The sequence below is a fragment of the Pristis pectinata genome, chromosome 1 (assembly GCF_009764475.1).
Source record: "Pristis pectinata isolate sPriPec2 chromosome 1, sPriPec2.1.pri, whole genome shotgun sequence".
Lineage (NCBI taxonomy): Eukaryota > Metazoa > Chordata > Chondrichthyes > Rhinopristiformes > Pristidae > Pristis > Pristis pectinata.
In genome coordinates, this window is record NC_067405.1 from 98,120,747 (window position 1) to 98,138,031 (window position 17,285).

The following is a 17,285-nucleotide window of genomic DNA, read 5'->3' on the forward strand; positions in this document are numbered from 1 at the left end:
TGTCCCGCTGCACCGTTGCGCAATTCAGCCTCGCGGCTGATTTTCCAGCAGAACTCGGCAGCGACGGACGACGACGACAACCGAGGAAATAAAAGGATGGGGAGGGAGGAGGAAATTGCACGTCGAGCGACTATCAGAAAATTGGGAGCACCGCCGTGTTTTTTTCCAGCAGCGCCGGATCTGACCTCGGGCTTCCGGTGCCGTCGCTCGCGTCTGCGCGGTGCCGGCTCTCGGGAAACTTCTGCGGGGCCTGTGAGCCGGGCGGAAACGGTGTGGAGGGGGAGCGGGCTCGGACAACACTTTCCTTCGTGTGTGGAGTAGCAGCGGTGCTGCTGGAGGATTCCGTACAGGTGAGGTGAGGTGTGAAGTCGGTGGGGGGCAATCTGTCTGTACCTGCCCACGCCACGGGTGAAGGCTCCGAGGACCGTGTTCTGGGCTGTGGCCTAATTCTGGCACGTTTGTCCGCAGTCTGGGCTGGACCGGACCGGGGCTTAAGTCAACTCCTGCTTTCGACCTGAATCTTTTGCTTGGGTTTTAAACCGGCGGTGGGTCAGCGTGTCGAAAGCTTGGCAGGTCCAGCTGCGACCTCCACTGATGGTCGCCGATAGCTCATGGCTCCTTCGCACCTTTGCATTGAGGGAGCAGTTGACCATTCCCCCCCCCCCCCCCCCCCCCCGGATGCCAGGCTAGCTACTCCGTCCTTGTTTTCTTACAGTTTCTGTGCCACACTTTTTGTGGTGTGTGCCCACGTGTGACTAAGAGGTCGGGTTGTCGAAGAGCACGGAAGATTGCATCATTCTGGGCCGGAATCTGTGGAGTCCTGAGAAGTGAACCACTGCCCTTCCCAACTATTGAGTCCGGCGCCTAACTCACATTGTGTGGATTTGTTTTCGTTCTTAACCAATGAAGTACAATTGGTCTGGCTAACTTTCACATTCATTCGATGTAATTGGGAATCAATGTATTTTGTAGCGTTTTCACATTCTGTAAGGGATAAGATGAAAATTTCAAGTTGTGGCGGCAAAACCAATTATTGCAGGCTAATTTCTAGTTTATCCTTTTTTTTTGTATCTTTTGACGTATCATTTTAAGCCTCTTGACCAAGGGGACGGTGAGCATTGGAGTAACATTATTATTGTACTGAAAATGTATCACTTTAGAACTAGGAGCACTTTAGATCTTCCACCAGAATGCTATTTTCCTGGCCCATCTGCATGTCCCTTGATTGGTTTAATATCAAGAAACTTATCTGTGTTTCTTTTGAATGTAATCAATGACTCCAGCATAGGCAATTGCAAAGGTTCACCACCCTTTGAATGAAGAAATGTTTCCTCATTAATGGCTTTCACCTTATTTTGAGACTGATCCCTTCAGTTTGGGGGGAAATGTTCCTCACATCTATCCTTGTGTTTCAAAGAGATCTTCTAAATGCTAGGTGATAAGAGGCTAGCCAACTTGATCTCCCTTCATGATTGACCCACCACCCCAGGAATCAGTCTGGTAAAAACACTATGATGCTGGAGGAACTCAGCAAGCCAGGCAGCATCTGTGGAGAAAAGCAGGCTGTCAATGTTTCGGGTCAGGACCCTTGTTCAGGATTGAAGATAGGGAAAGCCCAATATATTGGAGGGAAAAGCAGAGCAGTGATAGGTGGACAAAAGAGGGGAGGTGGAATGGGCACAAGGTGGTGATAGGTAGATGTAGGTAAGAGATGGCGATGGGCAGATGCGGGGGGGAGAGCAGATCCACTGGGGGATGGGTCAAAGGTAAGGAGGGAAAAAAAGGGTGGTGGAAGGACGAGAGAGACTAGGAAAGGGAAGAAAAGAAGAGGCATAGTTTGGGGTTGGTGGGGATTACTTAAAGTGGGAGAATTCAGTGTTCATTCCATTAGGCTGCAAGGTTCCAAGACAGAAAATGAGGTTCTGTTCTTCCAGTTTGCGCTTGGAATTCTCCTGGCAGTGGAGGAGGTTGGGGACTGACATATCTGTGATAGTGTGAGAGGGGGAGTTGAAGTGACTGGCAACAGGGAGATGCAGATCGCGGTTATGGACGGAGTGCAGATGTTCTGCGAAATGGTCACCTAGTCTGCGTTAATGAGCCTGATGAGGAAAGCCTCGTCATGGGAGCAGATGCCTCCCACCCTATCTCTTGCAAGAACTTGATTACCGCTCTCTCACCCTGTCTCTTACAAGGACGCTATCCCTTTTTTTCAATTTCTCCACCACTATTGCATCTGCTTCCGTGATGAGGTTTTCCCCTCCAGGACATCAGAGATGTCCAACTTCTTTACTAATCGTGGTTCCCCCCCCTCCCACTGTGGTCAAGAGAACTCGCACCTGTATCTCTGCCATTTCCTGCACCTCTGCTCTCCCTCCTGCCCCTTTCTGTCTTTCGCAGGGACTGCTCTCTCTGCAACTCCCTTAGTTCACTCCTTCCTGTCTCTTTTCTTTCCTCCACCACCCCCCCCCCCCATCCCGCTCCCACCCTGGGAACTTTCCACTGCCCCTGCCATAGATGCAACACCTGCCCCTACACCACCTCCATCCAGGGACCCAAACAGTCCTTTCAGGTGAGACAAAGCTTCACCTGCACCTCCCTTAATATCATCTACTGCATTCGGCACTCCAAGTGTGGCCTCTGGCCTCCTCTACATTGGCAAGACCAAACGCAGACTAGGTGACTGTTGTCATTTGCATTCCTGAATGCTTTCTGCACCTGTGTGTTAACTGTCAATGACTTGTGTACAAAGATAAGTGTTACAACACCGAAGGAAGCCATTCAGGCTCCCAGCAGAGCAATCCCATTAGTCCCATTGCTCATCATTTTATTTCCCTCATTTAATTGCCGTACAGCTTGCTCCCTCTAACAGAACACCAATTTCCCCCTTTGATTCCTTTGTTGCTTACATGCATTAAGGAATAACTTGCAATAGCCAATTAACCTAACAGCATATCTTTGATCACAGGGAGCATATGCAATCCAAGGTCAGGATTGAATCCAGGTCTCAGCTGCTCAAGGGATGGATTGGGCAGATTGCTTGTACTTTCAGTTTTGAATATTAAAAATGGAAATCCTAGAAATACTTGACATTAAATAGCATTTGTCGAGGGAAAATCAAATTTGAAGTCGATGACTTCTCAAGGTTAATTTCTGTCGTTCTGCAATTTATCATGAAAATGTTATTGAGAAACGCAAAATTACATTGTTTGAATTCCCTAATTCTGATGCTGTAGCTCCATTGACAGGGCATCTGATGAAATAAATGTATTTACCTAAAACTTAACGGTACCACCCAGATTTCTTGTTTTTCTTTATATTGGGGAGAATGGACATGCAGATAAAGTTGCTGAAAAGTGGGCATTGTGATTTCTGTGCTAGATCTTGAATAGTGATGGTTAGGTGCATTTAATAACTGACTGTGGCTCACTTGATGAGGTCTCAGTCTGTATGTGGCTAAAAGCAAAACTGGTACCAATGGATGTGCAGTTTGTGATGTTATCTTCAGTTACAAAAGCAGTTCATGCTCTGAACTCATCTGATGTGGGATACTTTGCTTTCATTTCAAGATCAGTGTCAGATCTATTTTGGTCATTAGTTCTGTCATGCTTGCTTCTGGGTCAGAAACTTCTGACTACGCAGCATAGAATCCAAGCTTGACATTTGCCACTAAGGGAATACTTGTATAGTAATTTGATAGCCTTGCAACAACCCAAACCTCTCTGCAATCATTGAAATACTTTTTAAAGCATACTCACAGATGTAATAGAAGACTTGAAAATATAGCAATGTGACTCTGCTTTAGATATTTGTTTAAAGATAAACATTGACTGGAAAAGTGGTTTCAAATAAAAACATCAAAGTAGTGTCGTAGAATCTTTTGGGTCCTCCTGAATCAGCTGAGAGGGTTTTGATTGGTCGTCTCGATCGAATGGTGATCTCTCTCAAAGATCTAGCATTCATTCAGCTTTATCACTGGATTGCTAGCCTTTAGACCATTGCATTGTTATCTTTCAAATGAGAAATTAAACGGAGTATTGAGAGTATTTCTATTAGTAGAAAAAACCAAGAGGACAGGATTTAAAATTTGTTAAACAAGTTAAAATTAAAGTTTTTGAAATTAGTCATTGTGACATCAGGAGTCACTTTAAGTTTTGGGTCTGGATAAAATTGCAACTGTACACAGTGCTCTGCTGCATGGAGTAGCTGAAACAGACAAATGAATCTTGTAATAGACAAGAGGCATTTTGAAGCAGAGGAAGAAACTGGAATTTGGGAATAAAGCATTCTAAAGTAAAATTGTGATGACCATTGTCCCAAAACAGTGCTGTGAATGTTGTAAAGTTCTCTGGTTCATGTTTAAAACTACACAACCATTCTTTCAAATATCAATGTAGCTTATCCTTCAGAAAGAATGCTAGCAACTAAAATACAATATTTAAACTTCAATCCCCTGTTTGTACAGAGTCAGCTAATCTCAGTTCTCCACTGAAAGAAACAAAACAAAATGCATGAAATTCCCAAATGCCATCCATTGACATATCTGGAAAATACATTGTGTGTGGATGCTGTGAAAACAGATTGCATTACAGCTGAGCTGATTCTATTCAGATTTTTACAGAAAAATGGTTAACAGGTGGCTGCAAAACTACACAACCAGTTCCAAGTAGGGTACAAGGTAAACAAAAAAAAACACACACTTAATTTCCTTGTTAAATCTTTAAAGTTGTATATCAGACTCTATCATTGGAATTCGATGCGCAAAATGCGAGTGAATTGGTCTACAAGTCAGCAAAATTAAATGCAAATTGTTAGTCATATTCACAGCTAGATAGCTGAGCATTTGCAAATTATCGCAGCAGCCCAAAACATCAGTCCTTACTCTTCCAAAATTATCAAAAGTTTAATTTTTAAGCCATGTTTTTCTAATTGAAATGTAGACTACTTTGACCAAGGGAAGCAAATAAATTGGGAAACTGCAGTTTAAACATAGGTTTCAAGTTTTTCAGGTCACCTATGCAACGTTCAAAGCTTTTTACAAATTTTTTTTTGCAAATTATTTGCCTCTTCCACTATATTTAAATCCCAACAATAATAGAAATGTGTCCTTTGTTCTACAGACATCTCTGACATTTTTTGTCTTCCCCAGGTTATGACAGGGTTCTGTTCCTGTGAACTGTTCATTACCCAGAAAGTTCGTAAGTCAGAAGTAAAACAGCAAACCAACCCCCACGTGGCAGTAGATGATTGAAGCTGCCAATGAATCCATCCCGCCAATCTTGCAAACACTCATTCTTGTGTACCTTTTAAAGCACGCAAGCTGAAATTATCTAAAACACATAGTGTCATTCCATAGTCATTTTTCCTTATCAGTGTTGCTTTGTGTATTTATATTCAATATTTTACCCTAACCTTTTGTCTCCTTTCACCACTTCCGCTACCACCCATCTCCTGTCATCAATATTTTGGATCCCATTGACTCTGTGCATTATGTAGCAGCAAAAGTGCAATGTTGTAGCTTTAATATACTAACGTATTGTAACCTATTTCTTTTTCAGAATGCCAGCTCTTAGTTGTCGATTTTACCAACACAAATTTCCAGAAGTGGAAGATGTGGTGATGGTAAATGTCCGTTCCATTGCCGAGATGGGTGCCTATGTAAGCCTCCTAGAATACAACAACATTGAAGGCATGATTCTCCTCAGTGAGCTTTCAAGGAGACGTATCCGATCCATCAACAAACTTATTCGCATTGGTAGAAATGAATGTGTAGTCGTAATCAGAGTGGATAAAGAGAAAGGTAATATTATATGGAGGTTGGATTCTTCAAATGTAGATTTTCTTTAAATCTCTGAATGTGCTATGGGTGAAAGTCGGTCTTTTGATTTGCTGGCTCAAATGTCAGTATCTTTTTTCTGTGTCAGAAAGAATGATCTTGACCCATTGTAGGATTTGAGCACAATCTTGGCTACGTGCAATGCCTTGAATTAGACATGAAGGCGTATCTGATTTCATAAGATTTTGGCAGATGTATCTGATTTCATAAGACTTTTGAAGAAGACCAGGAAATCTCTAATGAATGCTATTTAACCCTTACCAGTACTCAGGAAAATGATTTATAATATTGTAAAAATAACTCTGCCTACCCTTCCAAATAAATTAATTGGTTGTGAAATGTGCCTTGTAAATGTGAAAATTGCTATGAAAATTCATATTCTTTCCCTTAAACATAGCTAAAATACACGAATAATCTCTGCTCTTAACATACTCCAAGAACAACTGGATTTTAGTTTGTTTCTGATGTAATTTAATATTCAGATGCCGTGCGAGAGTTACTGGTTCAAACCATTTATCTAAATTGTCTATATGGTGAATTTGATTCTTTGGATGGATTGCTTGAGGGATTATTGAGGAATTTTTTTCCCTGCAAAAATAAATAAATGCTGAAGCTTTAGGGATTAATTAAATTTGTGATTGAATAATGGAATTAACCTGAGCTGTATGCTTTTCACTTTCTGTAAAAGCTTTTGTCAGGGCTTTGATACAACATCAGTGATGCACAATGAATTGCATGTACGGATGAAGTAAATTTTCTGGAGCATGATAGTTTTATTCTAATAAAATTCCTTGTAAAGTTTTGAGCATTATGGAATATTTTAGGGCTGTCTCTTCAAAGCAGGTGAACAACTGGTAAAATGGTGATAATTATGCTTTATCCTTTTTAATCCAGGCTACATTGATCTGTCCAAGCGTCGAGTTTCACAAGAAGAAACCATAAAATGTGAAGACAAGTTTACCAAATCCAAGACTGTAAGTGTTTTCATTTTCTCAGACATTTGATACGTCAAAGGAAAAAGTTTGGTCTTGGGTTGAATGCGCCAATTTATGTACTTGCTATATGTATAACTTGTGGCTTTACATAGGTTTATATTATAACAAGCCTATGCACAGACAACAATGCATAAAGGTTTGTATATTAAATACCTGTTGAACATCTTCTCCATGCTTGGTTGTGCGACCAATCTCTTGTTTCGATGCAGATAGACTGCCCCACAGTATAATAAAAGGCCTGCATTAAATATGTCTTCTTTGCAAAACACAATATGCAATCCTCTTAACAAATAACTTAATTTACATTTTACATTGTTGCATGTAAAATTGATTTATAGAGTCCATTGTAAAGTGGTATTGAAGCAAATGTTTCCAGTTCTTAACATTGGATTGTGGAACAAGCTTTAGACTGATCCTTACCCTTTCGACTATTAGATTAAACATGTCATTATACTAATAAAATATGTTTTATGATTTTTGCTGGAGAAGCACAGAATAAAAATTATGCTCTCGTTGATCATAATTTAACTTTAGACTCTGGTAGTACTTTTTGCCTTTGAGTTGGTTCATGGTTACGAGTCTGTTGGAAATTTTGATCAGATGTAGATATGCTTCTGGGTTTGTTTCATGAGTAGGATTTTAAGCTTTGAGCCTTAATGTCCTGCATCTTATTAATATCAGATGTGATGCAAATTATAATCAATAATTGTTAATCATAGCAAATCCCTGACCAAAATAACTGGATAAACAAGATGTATATTGTTAGGAAGGTTCTTCAAATGAGTATGACTAATTTGTTGTTTCAGTGATTTGCAATAGGTATGATGAGGGTGATGGGAAAGCACTATTCTAAGAATCTGGAGTTGTGCTATTTCTTGCCAAACAATACCAAAAGTAAGCTTGGTTTTCATGTAATTTGCTTGTGTTCAATCTGGATATCATTTTTAACTGCGATAACACTGAGTCAATTTCACTGAGAATTTGTATGAGATTCTGTGGGATATTTCAAGATCAAATTCTATCTTTACTTTGTCATTTTTAAAAATAAAGACTTGGTATTTAATAAATTCTTCTTGAGTAAAACTTTTTTTAATGTTCCTTTTAAATAGGTGTACAGTATTTTGCGCCATGTGGCCGAAGTACTTGAGTACACGAAAGATGAGCAGCTAGACTCCCTATTTCAGAGAACAGCTTGGGTTTTGATGAGAAGTACCGGAGGCCTGGATTGGAGCTTATGATGCATTTAAACATGCAGTTTTCGTAAGTATGCACTTATTTTCTTCATTCAAAGATGGAATTTTCTGGAAAGTTCCTCCTGTTTTGCTTGTAAAGAACTAAATTTAAGAGTCATGGACTTTAATATAGCCAAATTGTCTTTGTCAAATCTGCCTCTTTGTTCTCCATCACGATGGATACAGTGCAATTTGTATGTAGTATAGCAGAAAAAAATTCATTCGCAGTGGTCTTAGAATCTGTTCATTAGTGTTTACATTGGTGATCCTGTTACAATGTAACATATACTATATCAGTCCTTCATCTGTCAGCCTGAATATTTTCATGGGATAAATGTGCATTGCATACGCATTGCAATGATGTTTTAGAAATTTAATCCAGGCATGCCTCCACTGGAGGCAGTTAACTCACTTGCCACTTGAGGTCAGTAGATGGAAGCTCTGTTGACATGCTGCTTCGTTAGTGAGTGTAAAATTAACTGAAATCTGTTTCTTTCACTTGAGGACGCCATCTTTAATTTGGTATTTTTGTCACATCTTGGCTTTTCAAAATACTTCAACTGATGCCAATAATAACTTGGATTTGTAGTAGAAAAATATGTGCCTCAACTTTTGTTTGCCTTGGGGCTTCATTAAAAATAAATGTTAGGAGGGCTGAGTGAAAGATTTGTCAAAGACAAATGGTGGGGGGGGGGGGGGGGGGGGGGGGGGGGGGGGGGGGGGGGGGGGGTGGTGAAAGCTGAGTATTTTATAGGAGTCATTTCCTGGTAAATTACAAATGGCCATTACGGTGAGAGGCCTTGGCCACAACTAACATAACTAAATTGACCAAATGTTTCTTGTCCATGTGCATCAGTCACTTTTTTAAATAAACACCTTTTGTAGTGCCTATATTATAATTTACAGATTTTTGAGCTTCTAATGCTGGGAATCCATGGTAGACCTGAAAATTGTACCTGTATTTCAATTCTTTCTTAGTTGTTCCATCTGATTCCCTTTATATATAGGCCTTTATTTTTCCCTTTACTTTAACTTCAGAAATGGGGGGTGGGGGGGGAATTAAGTTAAATGCCCCTTATCCAAAAACTAATGTAACAAATGAGACAATGTGAATTGATGTGCAGTGCTAATGATAAGCAAATCACTTAATATGAGATGCAGATCTACTTGTATCCAAATGGTGGACATGGGTTGAGGGGCTGATTGGCCTTTTCCTGTTGCACCATGAAGCCTTTTAGTTTAATTGCTTCTAGCCTATTTTGTTTATACATAGTGGTCTCTCAACCTGTTGTGTGGAGTCTGTGCAAATTTTGAGTTTGCTTGTTTGAGTGATTCTGCAAGTAAATGTGGTGCACTTCATTTTTTTAAGAATTCATTGTTGGGCAGTGTTATTGAACAAATTTTTCTACAAGTATTAATTCTGTTAATCAATGCAACTCCAAGTGTTTTAGGAACTATCCTTTGTATAGAAGCTGTAATAGCACAGGACAGTACCAGTGATTCATTACAAATTTAGGTAGCCTGGTACCAAGCCTATCTTTATTTGTAATTTCAACAGGCTGATTTCTCTCCTGCATCCTTTCCACCAAAAGCAACAGGATGGAAAGTAGCTTTAACACTTCTATTAATTTTTACTCTGTAAACAGTTAATGGATAGCAACCTATGAATTTATTAAATGCATTCCTGGTCTGTGTGGTTCAGCTGGTCTGTTGAAAAAAAATACTGCTTGAACATACAAGATCCTTTGATGGAAATTTGCTTTTCACAATACCACTTCTCATTTTTTTTAAAGAAAGTCACATTATTTTATTTTTGTACATCACTGTGATAGATTATTTTTGCTTGGGCTTACTTAGTCTGACAGTCTTACTTAATATGATTTCTCATTTCCCTCTCCTGTCCAAAACTCCTGTATAGAGACCCTACCATTCTGGACAGTCTTGACTTGACAGAAGAAGAGCGGGGTGTATTACTTGAAAATATTAGACGGCGTCTGACCCCACAGGCTGTTAAAATTCGAGCAGGTATGTTAGTTATGATTCTGTACTGCATCGGGGCACTGTGGATAGTTGGTTTAAGCTTAATTGGTTATGTATTTTGGGTTTGCATGGGTTGGTTGATTGAGGTGAAAAACAAATGTGATTCATTGAACTATTCACTAGCGGTAGTAGTATGTGGTTCAATGTTAGATGAGGTAAATTCATATTCCCTCCTTATGCTGAAATTAACTTCCTAGAGAAGCCAGTGGTTTTTTTTTATTCACACCCACGTATTTTCTTCCTTTTGCGAGTTTGGACAGTGATTCTTACAGCTATTTTGAATGAAGGAGGAGTTGGGGGTGGGGTGGATATGAAGAAGGCCCTGTACAGGTCCTGTCCTCCCCAACTTATGACACAGTTCCATTCCTGTGAACTGTACGTATCCCAGACAGTTTGCAAGTCAGAAATGCAACTACGAACTGAATTCCTACATGGAAGACGATGCCTGCAGCCCTGCAGCTACCAGCAAAATCTATCCCACTGGTCTCCCAAAAGCTCATCCACATGTATGGGCTGTACATAAGTTTGGCGTTTGTAGGCTGGGGAGGACCTGTATTGTACTTCGTGGATTTGATATGTTCTGCAAAGTTTCTAAATACAAATGCTTCTATACCTCCACTTCCATCCCCACTGCCCCCCCCCCCCCCCCAATGTATCAAACTAATATCATAATAAATGGAATGATCATGCATGTGGCCAAGCATTGAGCTTTTCTGTCAAGCTGGATGCGTTAACACACTTCTGAACCATGTACAAAGTGAACTGAAGTTAAAACAAATATTCTTTCACTTCATTTTGAGCAGTTTATTCTTATTGCATGTGGAGCACTGCTGTTTCTTTCATTAGGAATGTTTTTTTAGGGGTGGGTGGTGCAGGGGGAGTAGAAAAGAAATTGAATCAGAAAGTTAATTGGAAATATAGCAAATCTACTGTCTACAAACATGAGGTTATCCAGAACTCTGACCATGTTGCTTATCCACCACCTCTCTGCTCACAAATATATATTGCTGTTAATTTAAGTAATGCTGAAGGTTTAAAATCCTCATGCATATATTCTCATCTGATGTCCTGCCATCATCAATCCAGACTCTGCAATCTTCTCACATCTTATTACCTTGAATGTCGGCACTGCTCATATCCTGGCCCCTTGATCATCCTCTATCTAATTTGTTCTTGCCACCCTTGCACTTAATGATTTAACTGCCAAGCCCCTCAGCCCTGTAGTCATTACCTAAATCCCTGTACCTCTTTCCAGTATTGATCCAGTCCTAAATTTAGATATTTGGTCATGATTTTATCATCTTCCTTAATATTTGCTTATGGCTCACTATGAAGTTTATTGAATAATGCTCCATCAAGGGCCTTGAGATATTCTGCTTTGTTAGTGCTGAATGCCATTATTGTGGTTGGTTGTTTTTAAACGGGATAACTTTTTTTTATTTTCCTACTTCAATTTTCATTTAAGTTCCTTAATTATCATTTTCTGTCTAAAACCAGATATTGAAGTTGCATGTTACGGATATGAAGGTATTGATGCTGTGAAAGAGGCGCTTCGAGCTGGTCTAGAATGTTCTACAGAAAGCATGCCCATTAAGGTGAGTGTTGGGGGGTGGGGGGGGAAGACAACCTTTTCTAATGGCAGCAGTTCCTTGTAGCCTAGAAACTAACTGCACAAGCTGGAAGCATTATAGGTAAAATGTTGTTTCACAACTCAATGTATGTTCGGTGCCTGGGCCCCTTCCTTGAATTGCTCTTTGTGTGTACATAGATATCTTTTCAACTAACTGTATTAATTGGAGAGCGAGTGGAGGAATTGAACTAGCTGTTGGATTTGGGTCTTGAGGTGGATTTGCAGTAGGGAGGAGAGCCTAGGTGGATTAAGGAATTGGATTTTTGGTAGGTGGGGTGGAATCTGGACCTTTTTGGGTCAGTTCAGAAGTAGGAGTCTCAAGCTTGGTTGTGGGAGATGTAATTGGATAGAGTACCTGAAGTAGATCCTCAGAGGGAGAGTAGTGAGAATAGAAAGTAAGAAATTAAAATTTAAATGCAATTTGACTTGTTGGTTAAGGGATCAAATTCTGCTGTTATGAGGCATAAGCCCTTAAGTTAATTGTTTACATGTTTTGCGCAGTATGTAGATTTCAGTTAAAATTCTTTTGGGCCAGCATACACAAACCTTTTATGTAATAGACTTTTTGGCTCAGAATATTAAAATGTACTCATGATTTCAGCAAAATAACTGTTTTGCTGCTACAATTCACTGCATGCAGACTCTATATTTCGTGCAGGTGCCTGTATAGGTTTTGCGAATGTAAAGCCCTTCCTATTTATACTGGAGGTTACACAGTATACTTAAAAATATTCCCAAAAAAATCTCAGTTAAACAATATTGCTAGAGCAAGTTAACTGTCTTTTTAACTTATTGTGTCGTGACAATTTTGCAACTTTAACAAATCTCATCCAGTCAGCCAAATCTTTAAAATGTGCAAGTAAATGTCATTTTCACCATACCTGTAATTTGATATAATTGTATTTTATAAAGTCGTATTTGGCTGACTTGGCTGAGATCTGTTAAAACTGCAAAATTGTCATCGTACGATTATAAGTTTTTAAAAAAAAGTTTATGTCGTATTGCTTGCTATTTTTAACATTGTGTAACCTTCAGTATAAACAAGGACTTGAGGCTTACAAAATAATATTTCTGAAATCACTTGTATATAGTGCATTTTAATCTATTTGGACACTTTCCATTTATTGATTTCATATTTAGTGTTGTGCAAGGCAACATTAGTTTATGCCTGGAAGGGTATACGAAAACAAGAGAGGATATTCTTTATAACTTGCATTTAACATCAGAATGTAGGTCTGCATGCTCAGAATAAAACAATTGCTAAATGGAGAAATGGGTCATTTTAAATGCTTTTTATACATTTGTCAGAGCAAACTGAATGCCACTGGAGTTGCCTGGAAATGGATGATGCAAAACAATTTTTATTGTAAACATTTTCTCCCAATTTGTTTCTCTTCTCCAGAATCCTGAGTCATGCTGGAGTAGAGTTCCACAAATGCCTTGAGCACTCAGTCATTCACCCTGGTTAGGCTTTGTGTGTGAACTGAATCCTCCTGACATGTACTGTTATGTTGATTGAAAATCATTGTAGTTTCTACATACTTGGAAACCATGAACATATTTGACAAGTTAGATGTTTCCAGTTACAGTGGAGACCAGATCTAGAGGTTAATAAACTAATAAGGAATTTGGCATAAACTTTTCCTTAAACCTAGAATGTGGTCAAAATGTGTAACTCGCTATGTTGATATTGTGATAAAAGGGCTTGGAGGAAATTTGTGTGTAGCACAGATTAGTGAGGCCAAATAGCTTGTTTCTGAGCTAGAGATTCTTTGTAGTTTCAATCTTTTTGTTTTGATGGGGTTGTTAGCAATCAATTTATTTACTAAGTGGGGAAATTGATTATTATTAAAAATCTCAATGAGGTGGGAATATTAACATGTGCCAACTTTGTAGATTTAGCCATCTATTTTGAGCTGTACGTTTTTCAATAAACAGTTCTGTGCTTGTGATTAAGATAAATAGCTATTTTCATTTTGGAAAATGGGAATGCTTTGCAGCAGTACATAAGTTACGGTAATGTCATAGATAATTCATCAGAAATTTTGAATGTGTTACATTTTCAATCTATTTTTTAAAATACATCACATTGAGATGTTGCATTTGGAGACAAGTGGATTTGGATAATCATTTAAGCAAAAATTTAACCAGTCCACTGAGAAAATATCAGTGGCCAGGGACATCAAAATTAATTGAACTAAGAGAAGGGTGAGCTTCTTAACAAGAGGTACTGTATATGGATGCATCAGTTAGACACTTTGAGAATTTGATTCAGCAAAAAATAAAGTTGATTTATGGAACACTGACATAAGCTTGTGTAATCTTGAACTTTCAGTTTGTAATTTGGTTGTGTGAAGAAATGGTTCAAATGATGTTTAAGCAAAAAGATTCTGGTAATGCAGAATGTATCATGCAGCAATTAAATTCCATTTTTAGGAGACAAATCAGTTGGCATAGTCTATTTTGTGGGAACTATGGATGGGTGAAATTACAAACAAGTCCTTTTTTATTCGCAATCACGGTGAATAACTAAATCTGTTTTGACAAAGTTCATTAATACTTAACTTTTACTTCCCTGTTCAGATAAATCTCATAGCTCCTCCAAGATACGTTATGACTACCACAACACTTGAGCGTACAGAAGGTCTTTCTGTTCTAAACCAAGCCATGTCTGCAATTAAAGAACGTATAGAGGAGAAAAGAGGAGTTTTCAACATTCAGATGGAGGTCAGTCTTGTGTTCTTGCTTGCCCTTATTCCTATATTAAATTCTGTAGACCAATATATACACCAGGTCTTTAACATGGTGGGAAAAGTTACTGTGGTTGTGAATGCACATCCCATTCCCTTAGTGCTCAAGTGATTTCAACCGCACCACTATATAACCCAAGAACTGCAGTGAGTTAAAGATACTAGATATAGTAAAGAAAAAAATTGTGGCTGACTTTGCAAACTAGGTCTGGATAGCTCAGCTAAGTGGTCCAGTCTTTGAAACACAGTACTATTTACTGGAAGGTTGTGCATTGGAGCCTAGCTACACAATCTGAGCCCAGCAGGCCCCAGCTATGTGAAGGAATTGAGTTGTTTTCTATTGTGCTGAAGCATTTGGGTTGGGTCATTTAATGCCCTCCTGGCCCAACTCAATCCTTTATACAAATCGGCAGCTGTTGGACACTTGGCCAGAGAGTAGGTAAGAGCCATTACCATCGATACCATTTTTGGGTGATTCATATTCCAGAGTTTTTAAAGGTGACTTCTGAAAAAGTCACTGCTCTGACTTTCATCTTCCAAGGTTCTGTAGATTCTGGACTTGTTCCTGTGTATTGGAAGGCAGCAAATATGACCTCACTATTTAAGAAAGGAGGGCAGGAGAAAACAAGGAAATAACAAACCGTTATTTCTATCATCTCCATCATCTCAAGTCTATAATCGAGGACATATTAACAGAATGCCTTGAAAACAATGCAAGGATTGAGCAGAGTCGGCATGGATTTATGAAAGCAAAATCATAATTGACTAATCTTTTAAGGTTTTTTTTGAGAATGAATAATAGAGGAGATCAAGGGAGGAACTAGGGGATGTGGTGAAAGCCTTCCAGAATTTCAGTTGCTGGAAGGCTTTCAGTAAGGTACAACACAAGAGTATGGCTAACAGTGTTAGAGTATATGGAAATGATGTGACTTGATTAATGGTTATTGGATGGAAAGCCAAGAGTGGGAATTCTTAATTTGCCAGGCTGTGTCTAGTGAGGTACTGCAGGGATGGATGCTTGGACTTAAAATTTAGAATGATAGGAGAACTTGCTGAAATATACAGGGCTTGACAGGCCAGATGTAGGAAGGATGTTTCCCCTGATGGAGGAGTTTGGCACCTGGGGACAGTTTAGAAATAAGGGATTGGCCATTTAAGACTGAGGTGACAAGAACTTGAGGGGATGGTGAACTACTGTATACAATCTAGATTACCTCATCGTCTTATTTTTTGCATTTATTTGTTATGACTTTTACAGCCCAAGGTGGTTACAGATACCGATGAGACAGAATTGGCTAGACAACTTGAGCGACTGGAGCGGGAAAATGCTGAAGTTGACGGAGATGATGATGCAGATGAAATGGAAGCAAAAAATGAGGATTAAATACTTTCTGGATTCTGGAAATTGATAAGACGAGACAAATTCCATTCAAAATTCAGACTCCAAAGCTATCAGTATTGGGTGTATCCAAAATACTTCATACACACATTTGATTTCTCATTTAGCTAACATGACTGGAAATTGTTCTGAATCTTTTAGTATCCAACATAAAACAAACCAGGTTAATCTTATTTTTTTGGAAGGCTGTAACTGCTAGAGTTTTTAAAAATGTTAGGCACTCAACTTGCTCCTTACTGTTAAATTTCCAGCAGGTCTCTTTCCAAGTGAAACTCCAGAAAATCACTAATTGAAACTTAACAAGTATGTGGTTCTCTGGAGGAGAGGAAGTTTTATTTCTCAAAGATTGTATTCAGAACATCTAACAAAAAAAAATAAACATTGGCAAAATGGCCTTTTTGTTTGCATTCCTGGCACTGCCTTTATGCACTACCTGATAAGTCATAGTCATGAGTAACAAAGTAAAGCATCTGACTCTGTTTTCTTTAGATGCAAGTGGAGGCTACCCTTGGTCAAGTTGATTTCTCTCCTCTGCAAAACTTTTTTTTGCACTTCCATTGTGTAACTTGTCAGTATATGAAATCTGATATGCAAGTTAAAACCACTCATTTTTAATTGCCGAATTTGGATTATTCTTCTACGCTGAGTACCCTAGAAACAGTACAGATGCACGTTTATCCACTGAAAATCTTAATAATACTTCATCTGGATATTTCACTAAAGATTTCATAACTGTGATGGTATATTTAGTGCTTAAAATAGCTAGCATCAAAAACCTAAGCCTGCTTTTGAACTTCACTTGCTCTTTATGCTCAATTAGCTCACATCCACAAATTGTGACAGTGATATTTACAGGCAAAAAATGTTCATGTCCGAAGTCAGGTTGCTAATTCGCTATTCCAGCTAAACCATTTGTTAGCTTAAAAGTAACCTGTTGTAGTATTAACACTTTGGTATCTAAATTACTAGGGAGTAAGTTGCCAGGTTGTTTCTGATTTTTTTTTCCTCTCTCTCTCTCTCTGATTATTGGAATTAAGTCTTGCCACATTTTCAAATGCTTGTTGTCAGACTGTGGTGGTATAATGTTGCTTGAATCCTGCTGCCATGTGGGGAACAATTAAACATGATGCCATACATATTACTACAGCATGTCATACATCCACAGAATCCGAGTTGATCCCAGTCAAGAGTTAGGATTGTAAAATGAAATCGTCAGGGCATTTATTACATTTGTCAGATACCCAATTGTTCATGAGTTCATTCTGACTGCCCTTATACTATAACTCAAGTGGTTATTTTATTTTGAATTGTGAACTTCAGAGACTTGCCACTGAATTTTTGGTGAATGGTCTATATTAAAACTCTTAATCTGGCATACTCAGGATTTGGGTGCTGGACTAGCAGTC

The 17,285-nt window shown here is 38.9% G+C and overlaps 1 protein-coding gene across 1 annotated transcript; it reads left to right on the top strand.

Annotated features, from left to right (window-relative positions):
• The first annotated feature begins 201 nt into the window (after window positions 1-201).
• Window positions 202-16,286, top strand: eif2s1b (eukaryotic translation initiation factor 2, subunit 1 alpha b). Its single transcript, XM_052030641.1, is given in 10 exon segments — window positions 202-350; window positions 5,556-5,797; window positions 6,728-6,807; window positions 7,938-8,022; window positions 8,025-8,051; window positions 8,054-8,092; window positions 9,981-10,085; window positions 11,598-11,695; window positions 14,314-14,457; window positions 15,739-16,286. Coding segments are annotated over 9 exon segments (945 nt in total). The 5' UTR covers window positions 202-350; window position 5,556; the 3' UTR covers window positions 15,865-16,286.
• The last annotated feature ends 999 nt before the right edge of the window (window positions 16,287-17,285 follow it).